At 41.7% G+C, this 23,931-nt stretch overlaps 1 protein-coding gene across 1 annotated transcript in view; it reads left to right on the forward strand.

Annotated features, from left to right (window-relative positions):
- Window positions 1-23,931, forward strand: part of GRID1 (glutamate ionotropic receptor delta type subunit 1) — a 622,604-nt gene that overhangs the window by 278,271 nt on the left and 320,402 nt on the right. The window contains exon 3 of the mRNA XM_088130223.1: window positions 19,832-20,116. Coding sequence (XP_087986349.1) covers window positions 19,832-20,116 — 285 coding nt within the window. The remainder of the gene's footprint in view (window positions 1-19,831; window positions 20,117-23,931) is intronic.

Here is a 23,931-nt window from a genome sequence, read left to right on the forward strand (position 1 = left end):
CCCATGCTTGACCTCTTGGCAACTCCCAGTCCTGAAAACAAGCATCATGAAGGTGCCAGCAGCCAGACATAAAAGTGTTAGTTCTAGCAGTAGAAAAAGACTTCTTCCTTTTTCCTGGCACCGCGCCTTGTTGTCTCCCAGCTCCAGTGTCTTCTGCCTTGAGTAGATTGTTCTGTTTTTGACTGAGTGCCAAAGCCTCCATGGGCTCCCTAAACTATCAGATCAGGACATCATAGATGTGTGTGTGTGTGGCACTTCTTAATCAGCATCTGTCTGATCGAAGTGTGGGCAGCTTTCCACTCCAGCTAGTCCATAGGATGCCACAAATGATGAAGTAGCAAGCTGCTTGCCATGACATATCAATCCATCTCCAGATTTATGTAGTATAGAGAGAATTCTTTATTCTGTAGTAGTTAAGTACAATCAATAAATAGGAAGGACTTCTAGTCTAATATTCTGTTCATTGCAGGAAAATCAGTTAGAACAAACTCAGCAGTCTAAATATCAGTCTCTACTTAAAGTCATCCAACAAGGGAGAAGCCACCCTCTTTTAAGCCACTGGCTGTCTTGTCAAATTGCTCTCAGGACTGAGATTTTCTTTTTTTATGTTTAACTGAAATCTGCCACCTTCTAAATTAGGGAAAAACAGCTTTTTTTAAAGCTTCTAGATATAACACTCAGAAAGCTAGTGCATTAATGGCATCATTGCAGAGGGAGGTGGAATTTTTTTACCCTTTGAAAGCTTTCAGAAGAATTTTTGTTGTTGCTTTTAAGAAAAAAAAATAGAGCTATTTTACCTTTGATAAGGCTGGGAAATTCCTCTTACAGTTTTCAAGTTTCTGTATTTACCCCCGACTAGCATTAAAGATATTTTACTGTACTGAAACCCATGGCATTCTTGCTTCCTTGGTTTTGCAAGCTTCATGAGGCTTGACAACAATCTTGAAAAGCGTCGGAGGAATTTCTCAGTCTCAATAAATGGGAGTTAATTAAGGTGGAGTCTCTTTGAAGCACTTCTCACTCAGCAGCTGGACTGAGTTGCGTTTATCGAAGTAAACATTCAACTGACTTGCCTCCAGCTTTCCCATCATCTCTCCCAGGTAGGGACCTTTAGAGATGGCAAAAAAGAAAAAAATGGCCTTGAACACTTTCTATGGCCTACACTCTGTTGAAAGATAGATCCTTCCTTCCTTCCTTCCTTCCTTCCTTCCTTCCTTCCTTCCTTCCTTCCTTCCTTCCTTCCTTCCTCCCTCCCTCCCTCCCTCCCTCCCTCCCTCCCTTCCTTCCTTCCTTCCTTCCTTCCTTCCTTCCTTCCTTCCTTCCTTCCTTCCTTCCTTCCTTCCTTCCGTTTTCATCTTACTGTTGTCAAGTTCCCCTTTGGTCTTCTCTTCTTTAGACTTAATCATTTTAAGAGGCTGATGGTCTACTTTATCTCATTAATTACTTTTCTGCAGAAGACATGGAAACTGGCTTGGGGTTTAGCAACAGCTTACAGGCTTGCTCTTTGAATCACATTCCATCTTCAGTGATGCTTCCCTTAAAATCTCAAGGGCCTGAAACAGGGTTGGCAGACCCATGGCCCTCCAGAATGCTGAATTACAACTCTGAGCTTCTTTTACCATTGACTGTTTTGGGTGGGACAAGTGGCAATTGTAGTTTAGGATCATCTGGAGGACCACTGGTTCCTTACCTCTGACCTATATGATCTCTCTTTCTCATTTATTTTAGTTTTCATTATTACAGTCTTCTTGAGTTTGGAGGGCCTGAGGATGTGCTGAACCTATTTGTCATTATGTTGAAGAGAGTGCATAGAGTCAAGCCCAGTCTTGTAATAACCTTGTGATTAACTTATGTAACTGGTGGACACATTGTTGGTGGAGAAAACAGGAAGCCCCAGGTAGAGGGAACGGACTATCCTGGTAGACGAGAATTCTGGAGAGAAGCCCCTGTAGTGCACTGCGTGTCGTAGGTCCCACTTGTTGGTAAGCAGAGATTGAAGATGTCGATGCTTTTCTTTCTCTGGCTGTTTTAGCCGGCAAGAACAGGAAACAGAGATCTCTGGTTATTTTGGTTTACTCTCCATTCAATAACGGAAAGAAGAATTTCATAGCACCATGGACAATATTGCTTTCTGAATCTCTGGTCGGGATGTAATGTACCTATCTTTTGAGATTCTGCATTAGTCCAGCACATCCCTTGACCGCCTGGTGGCACCACTGCACTGAGTGCAGGATGCCAATGACAGATCTTCTCTCCTTCGGTGTGTGAGCACATTCAAGAATGTACTCCGAGCACCAGAGGACAAGAGCCATTTATTAATCAACTGCAGTAAACGAAATGTAGGCTTCTATGCTGTTTCACCAAACCTTGTTTTCTTTCCTTAGTTTATTATTCAGTGGACTTATTAATTTTATTCACCTGTATAAAACCCAGCGAAACAGCCATTCAGATTTTCTTTCAATTACCTCTTAATTTCGCAAGGAGCGTTTGTCATTTTGACTTTCCCTTTGCTTGCTGCAAGATTAGCTCCTTTCTTTCTTCTGAAGCAACAGCAGAGCTACAGCCTCAGTTGCGAAGTGCTGCTTATTTTCTGGTGGAAGAGACGCAGGCATGACAAACAGTTTGAATTTCAAGGACTGGGCTTGTTGGAAAAGCAGTCTCTGGGCAAACTCTTGTATTTTTATAATTTCACAGAGGAAAAATGTAAGAATGTGGCTTCTGAGAGGCTCACAAACAAAGACGACATGAAGATAGTAGGTCAGCACATCAGCATGCTTTGGTAGTGTAGTTCTGGTAATGGAGTTCCATCTAGTCTATCTGTCTAGTTATCTATTACTTTCATGCTCTCCACAAAGCCAGTCAATGGACAGGCCAGATATTAGAGTACTGCTGAAAGAGAAAATGTTTCTTTCAGTCCAGAGCCTGAAAGAGGAATCTGATCGAGTGAGACCCCTGAGTCATTCAGACCCCAGAGACTCTTCTGGAGTGGGAGAGATTTGGTTTGAAACAGATAAAAGAAGAATCTGTAGTGGCAGGCTTAGATAAATCTGGGAGATTGAAATTAGTGTGTTGTTTCATCAGAGTACAGCTTTTCCTGGAATTCTGGAGATCCCGTTTTCTTCTGTGGGTCAAATTAATGCTTCAGCTTTCAGAAGCCACTGCAGGCCTGTTCCAAAGGCCACCACAAAACACTTAATATAGCTTGGTGTTGCCTGTATCCTGGTTGATAATCTAATTTGTTAACCAGACTAGAAATCCAAACAAAGGAACAATGTTCAAAAGAAAATTCCAGATCCAGTCCAAGTTGAACTGACACTTAATTACGTCAGTAGCTGCATTCACACAATATCTGAACGTTGGATAGTCTTTTATAGGAACCCAACACATATAGTTAATTTATAGTTTGGTATATTGTGCCATCCATAAAATAGGCTAATTCAATAAGCAGGTTGAGTGTGTTGTGTGGCCCAGCTACTAAATCTTGGTTTGCTCTATGAATAAATGGTTTATTGAATAAATCTAAATTTGATGGTTTCTCATAGCATGCTAAGCCATGAACCAAGATTATAAAGGACATGGTTAGGGTCACACATGTTAAACCATAAGAAAGCCACATTATGGTGTAGTGGGATCTGTGAACTGCATCTTACTGTGCTTTCATTAGTTCAGTATCCCAAGAAGCCAAACTGGAACTCAACTGACATATACATACATACATACATTATGCAGAATTACCACTCACCATTACCCATTGCTACTGTTCTTTTTCTTCTCCAGTTGAATGCTAAATTCATTAATTTACTATGCAATATTTGACTTCAGAGCAAAGGAGGTATTTGTTTCCTGAATTAATAGATGAAGAGACAGCAGTCTCTTCCTGTCCTGCAATGTAGCTTGGCCTCTCTGGTGTATAAAATGATAGAGTGCACCTTGTTCATCACTGAAAAGGTGTAGCAAGAGAAAGGCAAAGATGAACGGGTAGAAGAACCTTCCTTGACTTGGCATCTATTAGATGTGTTGGAGGACAACCAGAATTATTTGTCTGGTTTGGAATCCTGATAGTTGTACTCATAAACATGCATTGGGAATGTTTTTAGGTGATGACCACAGCATCAAAATAAAACAAAGCTAATCATTTAAAAAAAAAATGGTCCAAACCTGCAAGACCATTAAGTCTTATAAAGGTGGAATATGTAATTTAAGTCTAATAAAGTAAAATAGAGATACCCAGCATCAGTGCCAGTTACCAGAGAAGTGGGATGCATTACAGTAAATTGGGAGAATGTCCAGGGATTTCTGAGTAATATTAATGATGATAATAATGTGTTTTATCTCAGTGGGAAGAAGAAAAAAAAAGATACACTGAAAAGGGAGGGAGGATTTATGAAGCTATATGGGTTCTCAGTATGAATACTTCATACATAAGCATGATGTTGGGCCATGATCCAACCTGTGTTTTCAATATTTTTTCTAAGTGTAAATCTGAAACTATAATTGCATAGTTTCAAACATTTCAAGAGCTGAAACAGAACTTCAGAATCCTGCTTTTGAAAGGCCAACCATCTACTCATGCTTAAAGGATGAATGTCACTGAGGTAAGAAGGTGTGAAATGAAGTGAGGCTCTGAGCCAAATTTCCAAAATAGCTTTTCAATTGTTTGTAAGGCTTGTATGGTTGTAAAGTTCTCACAAGTAGCTCTTTGTTTGGAAATGTCACATGGGAAGGGCTGACAGACTGCATAGAGAACACCATTTTCTATGGCAATTAAGTGTCAAGTGCAGGTAAATAGTGCGGGCCTTGATAATGCTTTCTGACAAGTGCTAAAATGAATTTTTGCGTGCATTCACACTTAATCAGGAATTTGAAGAAGCAAGGAAATGAAACAAAATTCTCTGTACCATTTGACAGGGAGTAACAGGCCCCACTTGTCAAGTTACTCTACATTATGGGACTTGGCTATATGGTCATTGTGGTTTGGGCCTTACATATCCTTGGTTTCTCAGGGAAGATCAACTGTCTTTTTGTCTTTTTAAAGAATGAATTTGGGGTCTTTCCTTTGTCCATGTGGCTTTGTTAGAGGAACAGCAACTCTTAAATTTTCACCTGAAGCAAAATTCAATAGCAAATGCTGAGGTTCCCATTCAAAAGAAACTTCCTTGAGATATAAAAAGTGAAATATTTCACACCCCAATTTGTGAAAGTGCTTAAGGCGCGTGCATGTGTGCCTATACTTCTCTAGAATCTGTGGAAAATATTAAGGTAGCTTGTTGAAATCTGTGGTATAGGCTCCTGTTGACTTTCCATGACACCCAGTATCCAGGTGTGAGTCTTGTGCTGGTGAAGAAATATCTCAGATACAGATGGGACTATAATTGTCACTCATTCTTTTAATCTGCAGTTCCAAATAACTGGAGGGCTTAGGATGGAGAAGGCAGATCCATGCGATTGTGTGTAAAGTCTCTCAGCGTTTTCAAGAGATGACAGCACATTAAGACGTAATAGATTGTATCTAAATGCATCTTGGCAGGGAAGAAATTCTGCTATGAACTTTGTAAGACATTTTTAGATAGGTTGGAGGATGAGAAATCGGGCAGTGCCTAAATCACCTTTCCCAATCTGGGGACCCTGCAGATGTATAGACTGTAGAACTCCAAAATTCTCAGCAACGGCTATGAGGATTAGGAAATTCTATGGGATGAAGTTCACCCATGTGGAAAGCTTCCAAGACTGGGGAAAGTTCATCTAGAGGTTGCAATAGTTGAATGTACATTCCTGAATGTACCGGGTCACAGTGGGATTTGGCTCTCTGAAAAAGAGAAACCTTCCTTGGCATGAAACTTGGGTCTGTGATGCCCATCCGTGTATGCAAATTGTTGCTCAGAGCAGCAGAACACAAGCAGGAAATTCATTCATGCCAAACAAGCCATGAAGCTGGGCAATTGAATCTGTGGACTGAAAAAGTTGAAAGGCGTTATGTTTGGAGGGATGTGAGGCAATATAAAAGTCCTGTCGTTGGTAGTAGCAAGTGACGTGGCCCGTTCTTCACACTTGAAAGTGCAGGCATGAAATGATAGGGTTTTTGGTTTGAAGCAGCGCTGAAATTACAGACATTCTCTTTCTTCACCCTACAGGGGAATCTCAATTACATTTTGGACTGGATTTATATTGTTGTTTACATAAAAATAATTCCTGCCCACCTTTTTCAAGAAGCACTAATCTATGCTGAGTTGTGTGGAGAATTTTAATTTCTGTGGTTGGCAATTGTTTTTGAATCATCCCGAGGCCAGTAAAAGCAGCCCGGCCATTTGCTGGATAGATAGGAATAGACCCAATAGAGAATTGTGTGGCATAACCTTTGTGTAGAAAAGTTTCACAATGTTCAGTTCCTATCAGAAGCACACAATCAGCTTTCGTACACACATACCCCCCATCCTAGCTTTATTCCTGAGTCACAGGGATGAAGAGTGGCCTATCTCAATCTGAAACATCTGGAAAGAATGTGGCAGTTTGGATTTTACTTTCTCAAAGCGTACAGAACAAAATCTTTCTCTGATATCCAAGATTGGGCTGAAGAAAGGCATTAAAAAATACTTCCAGGGATGATGTAATGAGGGTTGAAGCTGGCAAGGCTGGAAGCAAAGAATTTGTGACCAGGCAAGACAGCCACCAATGCACAGTCCATGTGCTCTCCACCACCAAGAGTGAGAAGTGAGTGGCGAGAGGACTGTTTCATGCAAGGGCAGGAGAGACCCAGAATTTAAATGCTATGGATGGATTGCTAGATTCTGCAGTAGCCGATCTTCTTCCTTTATTGGGGCTTCCTTGTACATTCAATAAAAGCAATGTGCCTATTTGAGACTTTAACTCTTCCTTGCTGGCTCTTGGGGCCTTGGGTAAAGTTTTGACCTCAGTCTCCTTGGGCAGCTGCTAAAACCTCAGCATCCTGGCAGGATGCCATACTCATGATCCCCTCTTGGATTTTTTCTTTGCACACCAAGCAGCAGCCTGTCCTTTGGGACAGGCTGGAATGAGATCTGCAGCAAAAGGAGCCCTGGTGGGACGGGGCATCTATTCCTAATTTGAAAAGGGTATGATAAGTTAAGAGGTTGTTGTGCACAGGTGAGGAATGGCTTTAGGGAATGAAGATGGCCCTTCCTGAAACCCTGATTGTGAGTTGTGGGGAGGCTGGGAAAGGAATGGAAGAGACAGCAGTGGGCAGATCTGGTAAATAGCAATTCAGCCCAGGTAGGAAGAGATCTGCAGAACAAGCATCTCAGGGTTCAGAGAGACTTTGCCTCAATGAACTCTGTAGAAATGAGGCTGGGAAATTCCTCTTGCAGATTCCAATTGTCTGTATTTATCCCATATGAACATTAAAAATGGAATCCTACTGAAATCTGGGTAGTGCTGACTTCCTTGGTCTTGCCCAGCTGTGTGGGCCTTGGCATAGCTTCAGCTCAGTCAGTTGCAGAGTCCTATTAATGGCCCTGTGTTGGGAAATAGCATCCAGCTGTGTTGGATTCTGATGGTCTTCACTTGCCTGGCTCTTTTCTTCTGTGCATTACACACAAACACACACAGAGATTGAAGGGATCTATTTTTTTTTTCTTTTTCTTTTGCTAAAGTAGGAAGAAGCTGCATGCAGTTCAGCACAGAATATCCCTCACATTAAATTTAGACTGTTTTTTCCCCCTCCATTTGATTGCTTTTCATTTTTTTTATATAGGATGATTTTGGGACCCCTTTTGAAAAAGAATTCAATATGGCAGTGGGTTTTTCAATAAACATTTTTCTTTCCTGGATCTATAAGAACAATTGTTTAGAATTTAGTCATACACAACAACAGATTTATCCAGATTTCTTGACTAGTCTGCCCCTCAGCCCTCTTCAAGGTCTTAACAGACCACTGCTTAATGGTCATTTATGATAGCTAGAAAAGAAAAGAGAATTTGCACTGTAAGTGAGAATAGGATTACTTCTACAAGACAAATCAAATTTCATTTTGGTTAGTGACCATATATAGAAGACCGTAAAAGTAAATCTGTGCACCGAACAGACAAGCATTGGTAACAATAATTTGCATGACCAAATTTCAGAGAATGCTGTCAATGGCCCTCTCAACCAATACCTGAGGAACATAACAGGCGTATAAGAGAACAGTGGCAACTCTCGGAGTAATTTCCTCATGTTGATCAGACAGAAGGTTGACCTCATAAGATGTATCAGACCAATCATATGGAAGTTCTAATTTCTTCCAGTTGTAGAAGTATCCAAAAAATTTGATAAATCTGAATGAACGGGTCAGCAAGTAAGAACAACATCTGCATATAAAAGCCTGATTCTTTTGTTTTCTTCTTTTGATTTCAACCTACGTGGCATGAAGAATCAACCCTACTCTATATTCCTTGTTTGGTTGATGTGGCTGACTTTTTTGATACAAAATTTTGCTCTCTTTCCCCATTATGGCAGGTCTCGCCAAACCATTTCTTGTACATCTAGTTGATTTTCATAGTTTTAATAGTTCGGATCCATTAGCTGAAAGAGGGACAGAGAAAGGGGAGGGATCGCTGTTGCTGTGGCTTTTAGAAGTTCTCAAGCCTTAATTAAGGCTACAGCTACTTGGCCCTTGCCTTCATGCGTTGTGATCTCTTGGGTAATCAGGACTGTTAAAAAACCACCCTCATTTTAATGGGTGCTGATTAAAAAACCCATTCAGAACAGGAGCTTGGGAGAACACTGGAGGAGGAGAAAAGGAAAATCAAGCTTTGTTATATGTTTTTAAGGAATTAAATGAATGTTGTTGTATATTTAAAAATAAAGTACTGTGCACAAATAATTTCTCATACTAATTTGTACTTTTAGGATGCAGTTCTATGTAGAAGATGTCTAGGAATCATAGAATCTGCTGCCGCTGTTGTTGTCTAGCATGGTCTTTAGTAAAGTATCCTGTTGGTGTGTAGGCAGCTCTGTAAAAAGGATTCACTCCGCTGTGGATTTTCAGCATTGCTACTGAATGTTGTTGGAGATTCAGAGGGTCCTAAAAGAAGTCTGAATGAACAAGCAACACCAAAGTTTTCCATAAACAAAAAGCATCCGATGTGTGATGTTCCAGTGTGAAAAAGTCATCCTCCCCTTGGAATCAGTAACAGGTTTCAGTCACTCCTATAACTGCAATCACTGCAGTCATATACCATGTCATTTCTGGGCGGGAATTCTGGTCCAAGCCTCCACGATAGGTCCCTTCAACTCAGTTACAGTTGAAGTGAAACTCTATTCTTGTTGATCTCAAATCTGCCTTCCAATATTCAGTCATTTCCCCTGCTTTGCATCTGTTGAGCCCGTTTCATTTCTGAGTTCTGCACTCCCTGCATTCAATATACTTCTTCAGAGGCATCTTTGCTAATTATTGTTACCCAAGAGCATAGCCATGCTGAAAGTGTCCAAAAGAACAGCAAGGTTCATCCAAATCCAGCAGATCTAATTCCCACCAGGAAGTTTCTAAGGGAGAAATCAGATTATACATGAATATTAATTAAGGTTTCCAGAAGTGACTTTAGTTCATTGGAATGCATTTACTAAAGTTTTTGTTTAAATTACCAATTTAGTACAACCCCTGCACACAATGTTCCTTCAATGATTCCAAATAAACCTGCAACCTAATAATCTAATAATCATCTGCCTTGGTTTTGGTGGGATTTAATTTCATGTAAATATGTTTAGAATGGGAGACATGAAATATAATCCTATGCATATTTACTCAACCTTAATATATTCATTACCTAGAAAATGAATGTATGATGGATTGCAGTCTAAAATACTCATGTCTTGAATTATGGATAAACTGTTTTAACCAACATAAACCAGAAGGCATGCATTCTAGTGATTTATCTTCTTCATAGCATTTTTGGATTCTAAACCCCTATTTACAAAGACACAAGGAAAATTTTTCCTGGTTCACAAAGATAACCTTTATGATCTAGGGGTCTTCAGCCAAGCTGCCTGGAACAAAGCAGTGAATATGAACTACTTACTGGAAAGAAACAGGATTGAGTATGACTGAGAATCAGTGGAGAAATTTTGCATGCACTGCATGCAAGAAGACTTAAGAATATTTCTCAGCTAGAAAGGTTCTGCAAAGAATGGAGGGGTGGGGGGAGGAATCCAGAAGCAAGAATACAAAGGCTGTTAGCTGGATACAGGAAATGTTTGGAAGCTGTTATTTCTGTCAAAAGCGGCATTGCTAAAACAGTTGCAAATAAATAGTAACTGACTGATTATGTGCCATGAAATTGTTTTCGACTCCTAGCATCCACATAGATATAGATTTTCTCCATGACAATCTATCCCTAATCTGTTCTTGCAGGCCCCCCAATGGTGCACCCATCGCCACTGTAACTGAATCCCTCGACCTTGCTGCTGGTCATCCTCTTCTCCTTCCTTCTATCTTTCGCAGCATTAGACCCTTTTCCAAAGAGCTGCTAGGTCTTCACATAATGTGTGAACCAGAAGAGCAAAACAGAACCCCCACCCCCACCAGCACTGGCAAAGCAGGCCACAGCAGATAAATAGAGAGCAAACCTCATCCCATTTTAGCACTGAAGATGTTACCTAGCCGGGTAACAAAACATTTGCAAGAAAAGAACCAAGCTCAGAGAACCCCAAGGACTCCACACTTCACATAATGTGTCTGAAGTAGTGTTTCTGCAAATTTGAAAGCATTACTTACTATTTTATATGAATAGAAAATATAAAATGGTAAGTAATACATTCAAATTTGCAGAAAGACATGTTCAACTTTGTACCCTGTAGGAGTTGGGTCATGTAAGGATTCACTGAAATTCACTGTCAGGCCAAAGGTGCTGTAGAGAGTAAGAGAGATGGCCCAGACAGAAATATGCAAGAACCCTTACCTAGGCAAAGAGCTTCTTTAAGTCCTGGGAAGAAGGTAAGATTTGGAAGTGGGTCAGGCAAATGCCTCTCTGATTCCCTGGGATAGGAGAAGGAGGAAAATAAAGCACAGTCAGGCTTGCAAGGGCCTGTTGTAACAGCCTGACTCAATAAAGTAGAGTTCTAGTCTTCCTGTGCAGTTAATTTTCTGGTCTACCTAGGGTGGCTGACAGGTGCCTAAACATTTGCATACATTTGCAAATAGCTGTAACATGTGCACTCCGCATTTGGTAAAATAAAGGTTTATAGGCTTATTTTGACATGTTTGAAGTTAATGAATTATTTATACAAATATTGCTAATTTTCCCTTCAGTTTCCCATAATGTTTGCTGCTTTGCTAAAATGCTTTGGGAGTTTCAGCTTCAAGAATTAAAAGACAAGGATACTGTGTCAGGTTTCAGTTGGAGGAGGGGGCCGAAGCACAAAGAGATTTCAGGAGAAATCAAGTGATTTTTAAGGAGAGCAAAATTCACACCAAGATTCAGAGACTTGCTTTTATATACCTTCCAAAAATGGTTATTTATAGATCAAATGTACTTACTTTTTTCTATCAGCTATTGTATTTGGCTTTCCCAAAAATATTACACCACTCATAGATCTCATTTTTAACCCTTTAACCCAAAGTCACACGTTGGAAGGCGCTTTCTTCAGCTTTAAGCTCAAATTGCCTACCTGCCAAATGCCAGATTTATTTTTGCCATCGGCCTGTTGCAAGTCAGGACAAACACAGTCTGCTAAAAGAGCAACTTAGGAATGTGTCTTTGTGCCCAGATGTTCCCTGAGACAAATGCCACATATGTGGGGTATATTAACCTGACAACATAATCAAAATAAAATCTTCCTGTTACTTAGTACAGGAGGAAAACTGTAGTTGCTAAAATGAAAATGAAAAAAAAAAGAAAGAAAAAAGAAAAAATGTTTATCTCTCCTCTCTGTTTCAATACCATTTTTTGAACAAGAAAACATGATTGGGCAAAATAGGCATCTCCTGGCTCTAGGAATATTGATGGTACTGATGGAGCAAAACCCACAATGTTCTTGAACTTTCTATACAGTTGTGTGAAAAAGAAAGTCCACCCTCTTTGAGTTCAATGGTTTTACGTATTAGGACATAATAAAAGTCATCTCGTCCTTAGCAGTTCTCAAAAGTAGGTAAATACAACCTCAGATGAACAACAACACATGGCATGTTACACCATGTCATCATTGATTTTACAAAATACAGCCAAAATGGAGAAGCCATGTGTGAAAAACTAAGTACACCTTATGATTCAATAGCTTGTAGAACCACCTTTAGCAGCAGTAACTTGAAGTAATCGTTTTCTGTATGACTTTTTCAGTCTCTCACGTCATTGTGGAGGAATTTTGGCCCACTCTTCTTTACAACGTTGCTTCAGTTCATGGAGGTTTGTGGGCATTTGTTTATGCGCAGCTCTCTTGAGGTCCCGCCACAGCATTTCAATTAGGTTGAGGTCTGTCTGGACTTCGACTGGGCCACTGCAACACCTTGATTCTTTTCTTTTTCAGCCATTCTGTTGTAGATTTGCAGGTGTGCTCGGGATCATTGTCCCGTTGCATGACCCAATGTCGGCCAAGCTTTAGCTGCTGGACAGATGGCCTCACATTTGGCTCTAGAATACTTTGGTATACAGAGGAGTTCATGGTCGACTCAATGACTGCAAGGTGCCCAGGTCCCGTGGCTGCAAAACAAGCCCAAGTCATCACCCCTCCACCACCATGCTTGATGGTTTGTATGAGATGTTTGTGCTGATATGCTGTGTTTGGTTTGGTTGGTCCAAATGTGGCGGTGTGCATTATGGCCAAACATCTCCACTTTGGTCTCATCTGTCCAAAGGACAGTGTTCCAGAAGTCTTGTGATTTGTTCAGATGCAACTTTGCAAACCTAAGCCGGGCTGCCAAGTTCTTTTTAGAGAGAAGAGGGTTTCTCCTGGCAACCCTCCCAAACAAACCATATTTGTTCAGTCTTTTTCTAATTGTACGGTCATGAACTTTAACATTTAACATGCTAACTGAGGCCTGTAGAGTCTGAGATGTAACTCTTGGATTTTTTTGCAATTTGTGGAGTCCTTGGAGTTCTCTGAGCTTGCTTCTTTTCTTGCAAACGTTTTATTACCTGGTTAGGTAGCATCTTCAGTGCTAGAATGGGATGGGGTTTGCTCTCTGTTTATATACTGTGGCCTGCCCTGCCAGTGTTGGTGGGGGTGGGGGTTTTGCTTTGTTCCTCTGGTAGTTCCTTGATTAGGGTATTGTTCATTGTTTAATTGTGTGCCTGGTGGTAATCTCTGCTTATCTGGGTGATGGTTGCTGGTGAGGAGATGTTCTGGTCTTTTGTTTTCTTTTCTATTGTCTCTTTTGAATAGTGTGTAGATGTTGTTTATCTCTATGTGCCTGTTGATGGCTGCCTGGCCTGAATACCAAGCTTCCAAGAATTCCCTTGCATTTTTGGATTTAGCTCGGTCTAAGATGCTGACAGTTTCTGAAGATGTTACCTAGCCAGGTAATGAAACGTTTGCAAGAAAAAAACCAAGCTCAGAGATCCCCAAGGACTCCACAGTTCAACCCTGAGCTACACATATTCACTTTTTGCAATTTCTCTGAGCATTGCACAGTCTGACCTTTGGGGTGAATTTGCTGGGACGTCCACTCCTGGGAAGATTTGCAACTGTCTTGAATGTTTTCCACTGGTGAAAAATCTTCCGCACTGTAGAATGATGGACTTTAAATTGTTTGGAAGTGGCCTTACAACCCTTCCCAGATTGATGGGCAGCAACAATTGCTTCTCTAAGATCATTGGAGATGTCTCTACTCTTTGGCATTGTGTTAACACACACCTCAGTGCTTGAGACCAGCCAACTCCTAAAGCCTCAGCTGTTATAGAGGTAGCCACACTTGCTGATGATCAATTGATCAAGGGCATTTGATTAGCAGCACCCGGCTGCTACTTAGCCTCTTCATACCTATCGAAGCAGTAAGGATGTACTTCATTTTTCACACATGGCTTCTCCATTTAGGCTTTCTTTTTGTAAAATAAATGATGACATGGTGTAACATGTCATGTGTTGTTGTTCATCTGAGGCTGTATTTACCTACTTTTGAGAACTGCTAAGGACCAGATGATTTTTATTATGTCCTGATATGTAAAACCATAGAACTCAAAGAGGGTGGACTTTCTTTTTCACACCACTGTAGCTTATATTCTAATTGAAAGGTTTTGGCTCATAGTCCTAAGCTACAAGTTGGTAACCTTTCTGGATATTTGGTATTTTTACATTATCTACTGAGTGCCTCAAAGAATTGGCATATTTTAAAAAATGCTGCTAAGATGTGACTGCAGACCCATAAATAAAATGGCTCCTGGGTCTAGGCTGTAAAACCCCTGGCAACCAGTAGATGGCAGTGAAGCTTCACAGCATTCTGTGTCCCTCTGCTACCATCTAGTGGTCATGGAAATGTCAGCCCTTCAAGCTTGTCCAGACCAGGAGACTGACTCTAGGAGAAGACTAGAGCTTAGCTTCACCGAGAGGCTACACCAGTGTTGCCCAAACTTGGCCACTTTGAGATGAGTGGACTTCAACTCCCAGAATTCCCCAGCCAGCATGGCTGGCTGGGGAATTCTGGGAGTTGAACTCCACTCATCTTAAAGTGGCCAAGTTTGGACAACACTGGGCTACACTAATAGTACCTTGCGAGTCTGACTCTGTTTTTTGTCCTCTCCCTCTTTTACCCAGGGAGGGGTCAGCCTGAGCCTCTTCTCAACACCACCTCCTTTTCCAGGGCTTAAGGAAGGTGAATGCCCTTTCTGTTTTTGTAACAGCTTCTGAATATTTCCCTCAGGGCCATCTCCGCGGCTTTCTACCTCACATAATTGCAGTAGTCCTAACCCGTACTCCATTACAATAGGCAAATCTGACAGGAAGGTTAAATCAATGTTCTGCTAAATTTCTTTAGCTGGAAGGGGAAATGGGGGTGATGAAAGAAAGAGACTCTGGTTAAGAAAGCTGCAAAGGGATAGGGCTACTCTAGGAGAATTGATGGTATTTGGAAGATAAACGCTGCCTGTAAGGGTTGCCTGATTGCTACCACTTGGAAATTCAGGGACAACTTGGTGAGGTTGGCATGTCACATGTTTGACTAGACATCAGTCTTCCATTCTGCTGCCTTTCTTTCCATCTACCAGATTTTCCTGGCAGTGGCAACCCTCACAATGGGAAAGAAGAAAATGCATTACTCTTAATGCTCTTGCAAACATTTGTACTGGTAGCTTATGAATTAGTTGGCCTAAGAAATGTTACTTCCGAGGTTTTTCTAACCTCCATAGCAATATTGTAAGAAGCTGTTATGAAGTCAGGGAGAGACTTGAGGGCTTCCTGTTACAGCTGCATGACTATGGCAAAAAGAAAGAAGGAAGGCTGTGATTTAGGATTTTTTTTTTTTTTTAATGTATCATCTGAATGAAGCTGGTGAGTTTCTGAGCTGTTCTGGCTTGGATAAGTGGAATTAAGTTATCACTATTTTTTAAAAAAGATCCCCATACTTGCCAAACTCAAGGCTATTTACCATAGATTTTGGTGAATAAAATTCCCCTCACCCCTATGGTGGGTCTGTGTCTTCCTCAATCTTGGGTCCTCCACCAGAGGCCTGGGAGTTTGAGGGTTCTGCACAGGATATGAGCTGTTCCTAGCCCTACTCTCTTCTGGACAGAGAGCACTGATGTGGTTCCTGGGATCTGTGGGAGCCCCTCTCCCAGCTTGAGAGTCATAGCCCCAAGTGCTCCTATCACCACTGGGATCACTTTGGCCTTGACTTTCCACATCCTCTCAAGTTCCTCCTTCAGGTCCTGGTACTTCTCCAGCTTCCCATATTCCTTCTTCCTGATGTTGCTGTCACTTGGCACTGCTACATCTATCACCATCGCTGCCTTCTGGTCCTTGTCTACTAACACGATGTCTGGTTGATTGGCCAGTACCTGCCTGTCCATCTGGATCTGGAAGTCCCACAGGATCTTAGCCCTGTTATTCTCCACAACCTTCTGTGGAATCTCCTATCTGGACTTGGGAGGATGTAGCCCATACACTGTCCAGATGTTCGTGACCACAACGCCAGCTATTTGGTTGTGCCGTTCAGTATATGCTGTTCCTGCCTGCGTCTTACACCCTGCCACTATGTGTTGGACTGTCTCTGAGGCCTCTTTGCACAATCTGCACCTTGGATCCTGTCTAGTGTGGTAGACCTCTGCTTCTATGGATCTGGTGCTTAGTGCCTGTTCTTCTGCTGCTATGATCAGTGCCTCAGTGCTATCTTTTAGTCCAGCCCTTTCTAGCCACTGGTAGGATTTCCCAATGTCAGCCACCTCAGCTATCTGTCGATGGTACATCCCATGCAGGGTCTTGTCTTGCCATGGCACTTCCTCCACTTGAACTTCCTCCCATGTCTGCTGCTGCCTCAGGCATTCTCTCAGAAGCTCATCTTTGGTGCCCTCGTACTGACGTACTCCTGGATGCTCCAGGTTTTGTCCAGGACAGTGGCTTTGACACTCACCAGACCCCACCTGCCCTCATTCAGTCTCTGGGTGTTGGACTTGGGGTGGAAACCTCTGTACATTGTGAGGAGCTTCTGGGACTTCACATCTTATCCTCCTTTGGCCAGCTCACTATACTGGCAGGGTATCTGATGACTGGCAAGGCATACGTGTTGATGGCATGGATCTTGTTCTTTCCATTGAGCTGGCTCTTCAGGACCTGTCTTATCCTTTGGCGGTACTTGGATGTTGCTGTCTTCCTTGCCTCCTCATTGTAGTTCCCATGTAGCTGTGGGATACCAAGGTACTCATAGCTGATCTGTATGTCTGCCATGTGGCCCGCTGGTAGTTCCACCCCATCAGTCTTAACTACCTCCCCTCTCTTTGCTACCATCCACCCACTTCTCCAGTCCGAATGACATCCCAATGTCCTCACTGTAGATCCGTGTCAGGTGGATCACCGAGTCGATGTCTCGTTCACTCTTAGCCTACAGCTTGATGTCATTCATCAATTATATATATATATATATATATATATATATATATATATATATATATTTCATCCTAGGATTTTTATTTTTATTTTTTTCTCTCTTCCTTTTTCTTCCCACTCCATGTGAGATTAAATAAATTACCTACATAATATTTTAAGCTTTTTCCCAGCAACAAGGAGATCAAATCTGTTCCTAACCCTGAGTTTCCTGCTTGATGATGTAGTGTTTTCATGTTGCAGACTCAAGGCATCTTCTTGGGATGAAAAGGAGAACATCTCTCTATGTATATAAAAATTGAGTAAATTTAAATACAAGTAGTCCCCAGTTAAAAACGAGTTCTGTTCCCAACATCTGTCTTTAAGTTGAATTTATATGTAAGCCGGAACTGTATTGTATAATATTGTATTAGTAGTATTGTGTAATGAACTCAAACCATTGTGTATTTAACTCGAATTATTGTGTATTTAACACAAATTTTGCTGCAATCTGTAACCCGGGCATTCCTAACCTGGGGACTACCTGTAATGCAACTGGCAAAGGGTGTGAGAAGGACTTTTCTTCCTTCCCTGCGCAAATATACCATATAAAAGAGAAATCAACTCTTCGGTCTCTGCTTCCATGTTGACCTAAGATTAGTATATTTTCTGAGCTTTTTTAATACATCAAACATTGATGTTCTGTTATTTAACTTGGTTAAATGTACATTTGACTAGAATCATCATTCAGGTCTCTGGTTATCTCAGGTGAGAGGCAGTGAAAAAATTTCTTCCAATTCCCTCTAAAATTTAAAGAGAATTTCCTGAGACTGTAAAGAACAATTGTCAAATCCCCAGCTGCAGAAAGTACTGGAACACATCACAACATAACGTCTTTAAATATCCTGAATTGCATGGGAGGCTGCAGTGAAAATAGAAGAAAGGGATGATCCAAGATTTTAAAACAATGTCGTGATTATTAATTGGCCTCCAAATACTTATCTTCTGACATCTTAAAACATTGTTGATCCATTGACAATAACAAATAATACTTTATGAAGTCCTATGATGTTAATTTGTGAACGTCAGGTTTCCTGGAGGTCTCTTTTATATATATTCCCTAAAAACTATTCCCCCGTCCCCCAGTATTTAATACAGTTGTTGCTTTGATATTTTACAGAAGGAATGGCTCACTCTGTTCTTTTGAAAGTGATCTGCGAGGCTGGAAAAAAGTTTTTTGCTACACAATCTGACCACCTCTGAAGAAAGTTGGGGTGTTTATTGTATTAATTTTAAAACTTTTTAAAATCGTAATATGCTTAGTGTAACACAATACATGATTGTCCTTCTGAACACATGGAATAATGAAAGGGTTTGCCATATCTCGGTTAGCATTGGGCAGCTCCAGAAAATTCTAGATGCTGTCTTTCTGTGCTTTGATGCATTCCAACTCAGTATTGCTCCTGGCAAAGTCTGACATGGCTGTTCCGTGAGATAAAACATGTTTGGACCATTTTAGGACATATGTTTAAGACCAGCATTTACAACAGCTAGCATGATTAATTGCTTTCAATCTTTCTGGCTTTCATTGATGGTTTATTCATATCCTGCGGGGGTTTGTCAGGCTGTCACAACCAAAGCTGGTGGCCTTCATGGTAGACTTTATAACATTTTAGGCTTAAACGTGATGGAATGCATAACCTGCAATTGTTGAAATGTTTCCTTTTTAGTATTGTTTTTTTTAATAGTAAACAGTTTAAGTCAATTTGGACAATGCCAGACTCCAACTGACGCTGGCCAGTTCACAAATAGTAACCTAAAAAACAATACCAACCATAAAGAAAATGGCATCCAGGCACAATGTACATTCAGAAAACAAAAATAACACACACACTCAAGGGCCGCATCCGTCTCATCCCAAGGCTGGGAGAACATCCAGGTCTTCAAGACTTTATGGGAGCCACATGGATTTCAGGGGTGCCAAATCTGATGCCACTTCAGAGAAAGCATGCTTCCTGGGTCCCAGTAGATGACAGAAAGGACCCAGAGTGTGCCAGTATGCCAGCACACACTGGCCAGGCAGAAACCATGGGAGACAAGGTGGTCCCTCAAGTAACCTGGCCCTATGCTGTGTGGGGCTTTATAGGTAATAAACAGCACCTTGAATTGCACCTGGAAGCAAACTGGCAACCGGTGCAGCTCATGGAGCAGAGGTGGGACAAAGGTATACCAAGGTATCCAATCACTGCCCATGCGGCTGCATTCTGGACCAGCTGAAGTTTCCAAGTGCTTTGTAGGGGCAGCCCCATGTAAAGGGCATTGCAGCCCAGTTAAATATCTCCAGTGCTGAGGGAGGTTGTGAGATGAAGTTCATCTGCATCTAGGTAATGGGAAGTCACCTACACTTGAGTAGTGTCTTTTTAGGGGCCAAGTCAGGGATACACATTCTACCCACGGGCCCATCTTTTAGCAGGGAGTCAACATCAAATTTAGGTAGTTTACCTGTCACCACAATACTTGTTAGTTATCATTTATTTCATGATAGGTAGGCAGATAGATGGTTAGGCAGACAGATAGTCTCCTAGTCTCTGATGGCTACCATCCAACTCTACGGAACATGAAAGCATTTGAGAGCAGAGAAGCTTCTTCAATCAGTTAAGCAATTTTAAACTCTCACTGTTCAATATAAAATGCCATACTCAGATTGCATATTTGAACAACTGGCTACACACATCATTTGTTTCAGCTCTAAGCATCACCATGTGCCCTTTGTAGGTCTCGGTATGTTCACCTTGTTGCTTGACGTGATCTGGCTACCAATTTCTAGACATGTCACCTAACGGATTGTCTTCTCCCTTTCCTCCTTCTTCCTCAGCCTGTGACCTGATGACCCTGGGGATTTTAGCCTTAGTGACTTCTACTGGTTGTGCCTCCGCCAATGCCTTGCAGTCTTTGACCGATGCCATGCACATCCCACACCTCTTTGTCCAACGCAACACAGGAGGCTCTCCACGGACGGCATGCCACTTAAACCCCAGCCTGGAGGAAGAGGAATACACGTTAGCAGCCCGGCCACCCGTCCGTCTCAACGACGTGATGCTGAAGCTCGTCACCGAACTCAGATGGCAAAAGTTTATAGTATTCTACGACAGTGATTACGGTAAATGCCATGTTTCATTTCAAGAGGTTCCCCCCCCCCCCCCGCCGAGTCTCCTTTTCTTTGAATATTCTTTGCTTTTTTGAAAAAGGTAGACCAAAGACACATTTTGGTACAAAGGTTTTTTGTGTATCTGTTGGGTGAAAAATAGCTTTTTAATTGACACACTTTTTTCCCCTGCTTTCCTTTGACTGAAAGGTTGCTGTGAAAACTAATTTTCACCCATCCTGCAAGTTGCTTAGCAACACCTTATCAAGACAGCTGAAGTTTGATTTATCACACCATTTTTCAGTAAAATATTAATAAACTGTTTGCACTGATTGTCAGGGTTCATATATTGCATGCAGCGCAGTGTACAAGAAGGATGACTTAGACTACCTTTACTTATGCACTTCTTTTCATATCTCTTTGCCACTTGGTTTAAAATTTTAATTTTCTACAGAGCCACAAATGCAAGATTCTTGTTTTAAATAGCTTTTTGTCCTGTTTCGGTTTTCTGGAGGGCCCTCGGTGTCTGATACGGTTGGAGCGGCACTTCTCCTGCGTCTCTCACCACCTTTTCCTCAGCTTTGGCTCACAGGCTGAGAACTTGTGAGTCTCTCCCCCTACATGTCTGTTGGAGAAGGCTGGACCATGTGAAGGGTCTTAGTTCGAGGGACCAATGAGACAGCATGCTTCTTGTTCAATGTTGCAATTAAGTTTTGAAAAACAAACGGATTCAGTTGCTGCTTTCCCCCGGGATCAGTGGCGTTCTGGCAAATGTTTAAGAACCAACCTTGCCGGCTCCATGCTGCTAGCTGTGGAACAGCTGACCAGTGCATTAGGCATCGGGGCTCAGCTGTGCTCTCAACCAGCTTGCAAAATTCAGAAAATTTAAGCACCTGCTCTTGTGAGCCGATGCAAACCTGCTCCAGCACACCACTGCCCGGTCGTGTCCCGATCTGGATCGGAACTGTGGTCCTGCAACTGGGCATGCATGGGAACATTTCTTCTATCAGTCTATCAAGTTGATTTGTTGCGTGCTCAGATTAGCACTATCCTACAGAAGTGCAATTGGGAGGGAAAGGGCCCTGCTATTATGCTCCTCTCCCCCGGCTGTCCTGTTCCTTTGCGGCTTTGCGTGAAAGGGGTCTTCCTTCCTAAAGAATCAGGAATAGGAAACACAAGCACAGAGTCAAACCAAAGCCTGAGCTTCAAAAGATGGTGTTGGAAGGCAAGCACAGGTATAGGAAGGTCTGACCATCCCCATGAGGTTCAAGGCTAGTCTGAAGGAAAAGTAGGAGGAAGGCAATTCGAAGTGGAAGGGAATAGATTCAGGGATATCAGGGAGGTGAAAGTGATGAGTCCTTATGCATGTTATCATGGAGGAGATGTGACATCCTCTTTTCCTAATAGATGATCTTCATCATCATCATCAAACAACATCTGCCTATCTCAGGTCTGTGGGAAGGATTCAATAGGTGCATAAAAATGCCAAATCCAGTCTAAACATCTGGCTGACTGTGTGACCAACCATAATCATTTATTAAACTTGAATGCTGCCTCTGGGTGGCTCGTGACAATCAAAATGGCATTGTAACTATTTTCCTTTAGTGGGTTCAAAGACATAGACCTACGTTTGTCTTCTCTAAACCAGGAGTTCTTGAGTGGGACAAAGCTGTGGGTTGATGCCTGCCTATTTGTCAGATGAAAGCCTTCCCCCCTCCTCAAAAACTCAGTTTAGGAAAATGTCCTGATTTGAACTACCCAAATCTGACTGACTCCTAAATAGTTATAGAGGGTTTTGCTGCTATTTAGGCCAGTCACATCTGCGTCACACACGTATCCGGCAGCCTTGCTGTGGGAGTTTGAATCGGGCTTCCACAGTCATAACCAGTTAAGCAACAGGCTTGATTTTTTAAAATAATTGAACATTTTTCATCTACCCTGTAAAACACAGATTTATGTAGAGTTGTTGTTTCTTAACAACAAGCACTTAATTAAACTGCAGACTGTGTTAATTTCATTTAAGACACATTAAAATGCTGACAGAAGAATTGGCTGTGAGAGAGTCCCTTCCATTTTTGCTGTGTCCTGGATAGCATTTTTGGCTCAGTTTTAGCTCCTGGACAGCTGATGTAAGAAACTTTATCAGAAAACAGATACTTAGGTAAATACACAAACGCAGAAATCTGATGGCTGTTCTAAAGCAATCTTCCCAAACGATTTGGCCATGCTATCTGGGAGTTTATGGGAGTTGGAGGGGACAAGGTTGATGAAAGTTGTTCTGGTTTGTTGGTTTTTATTATGATGAACAAAGGGTGCTATATATTCTTAGAGCCCTGTACACTTGCAACTGGGCCTAAAGAAGTCAATTTGTACTAGCAGTAGAACGGACTTTACTATTGCCCGAAGGAACATATTTCATGACCTCAGCTAATGATGATTCAGGTCTGTTTTGCAATAGCAAACACATTAGCTCTGTCTTGCTGCAGTAGCGTGGTTACGATGACAATATCAAAATGATACTGCTTGGTTTGGTACACAGACAAAAAGACGTATGCCTGGGTGTAGAATATTTTCTTTCCTTTCTGGGAAGACAAAGAGATTATTTGGAGGGCAGACGTATGTGTTTGCATAAGCACAGGTTGGAAACTGCCTTGTTTTGCCAACAGTTCTCATTTGTTTTATTGTACAATAATGATTCAGTATAATTAGAAAGGAAGGAAAGGACTTTTCAAGTTAAAATGGAACTATTCTTAGTACTGTAAAAATAAGCCTCAATTGCATATTTCTGAATAATAATAACAAAAACCAGAAACAAAAAAACTCCCCCAGTTTTATAAACAGTATGGTTCAAGGAAAAGGGAACGTGAAGCTCATTATCTCCAACAAGCAGTGAAAACAGAACTACCTAAGTCTCTTCAGAATAATGGAATGATTAGACCAGGGTTTCTCAACCTTAGCAACTTCAAGACATGTGGACTTCAACACCCAGAATTCATGGGGAATTCTGGAAGTCGAAGTCCACATATCTTAGAGTTACTAAGGTTGAGAAACCCTGGATTAGACTCTGTTAAAATATATTCATGGTGTCCTGCATTCCAACCCTAGGCACGTTTACTCAGAAGTCAATCTTCCTAGGCAAAATTGAATGAACATTTTCTTCTGGTTGCAACTGCTTCGGTCAAGGGGACCACAGCGGGGGTTTCATTTGGTGCAGCCTCCACGTAGCCTAACATTTTAGCCCAGAGGATTGAGGGAGCCTCTGAAGCACATCCAGAAAGAAAGAGAAGAGGGATTAAGTTCTACCATTCAAGTTAAAATGCACGGGCCTAACCTTCTGCCTTGCCTGATGACAATTGTACCAGGTGCAAGGCCAAAACCTCTCTGCTTCCCTTCCATTTTCCTGCACAGTGAGGTGGAACAAATAAGTATCTAGTTCTGGTGGAGCAAACTCCTGTCCTGCCAGTATACGCAAAACATAGCGTGTCATTTAAATGTTTTCTTTTTCATCCTCTGCGGCATGGGAGAAGAAGAGGAGATGGGAGTAACTAAAACTGGCCCAGTGTTTTTGTGGGCAGCTCTTACCCTTTGATTAATGATATGCTATCATTTACAGCTTATCACTGTAGCCCACCTAGAACCCTGAGAGCTGTGTGGCATAGAAATGGATGTAATAAAGAGACAATGGAGCACCTCCTCCCTTCCAAACTGTGAATGAAGGACTAAAAATTGGGGTCCTGCCTCTTCTGATGATGTTGTGCAGCAACAGGCAGCCTTTTGCTGCCCTCCACCAGGTCAGGAGGCAGATTGTAACCCACGGGCTTTAAAAGCTG

Source organism: Python bivittatus, unplaced genomic scaffold (assembly GCF_059951505.1).
Source record: "Python bivittatus isolate LINGU-HERP-01145 unplaced genomic scaffold, Pbiv_v1 ctg000050_np1212, whole genome shotgun sequence".
Taxonomy (NCBI): Eukaryota; Metazoa; Chordata; class Lepidosauria; order Squamata; family Pythonidae; genus Python; species Python bivittatus.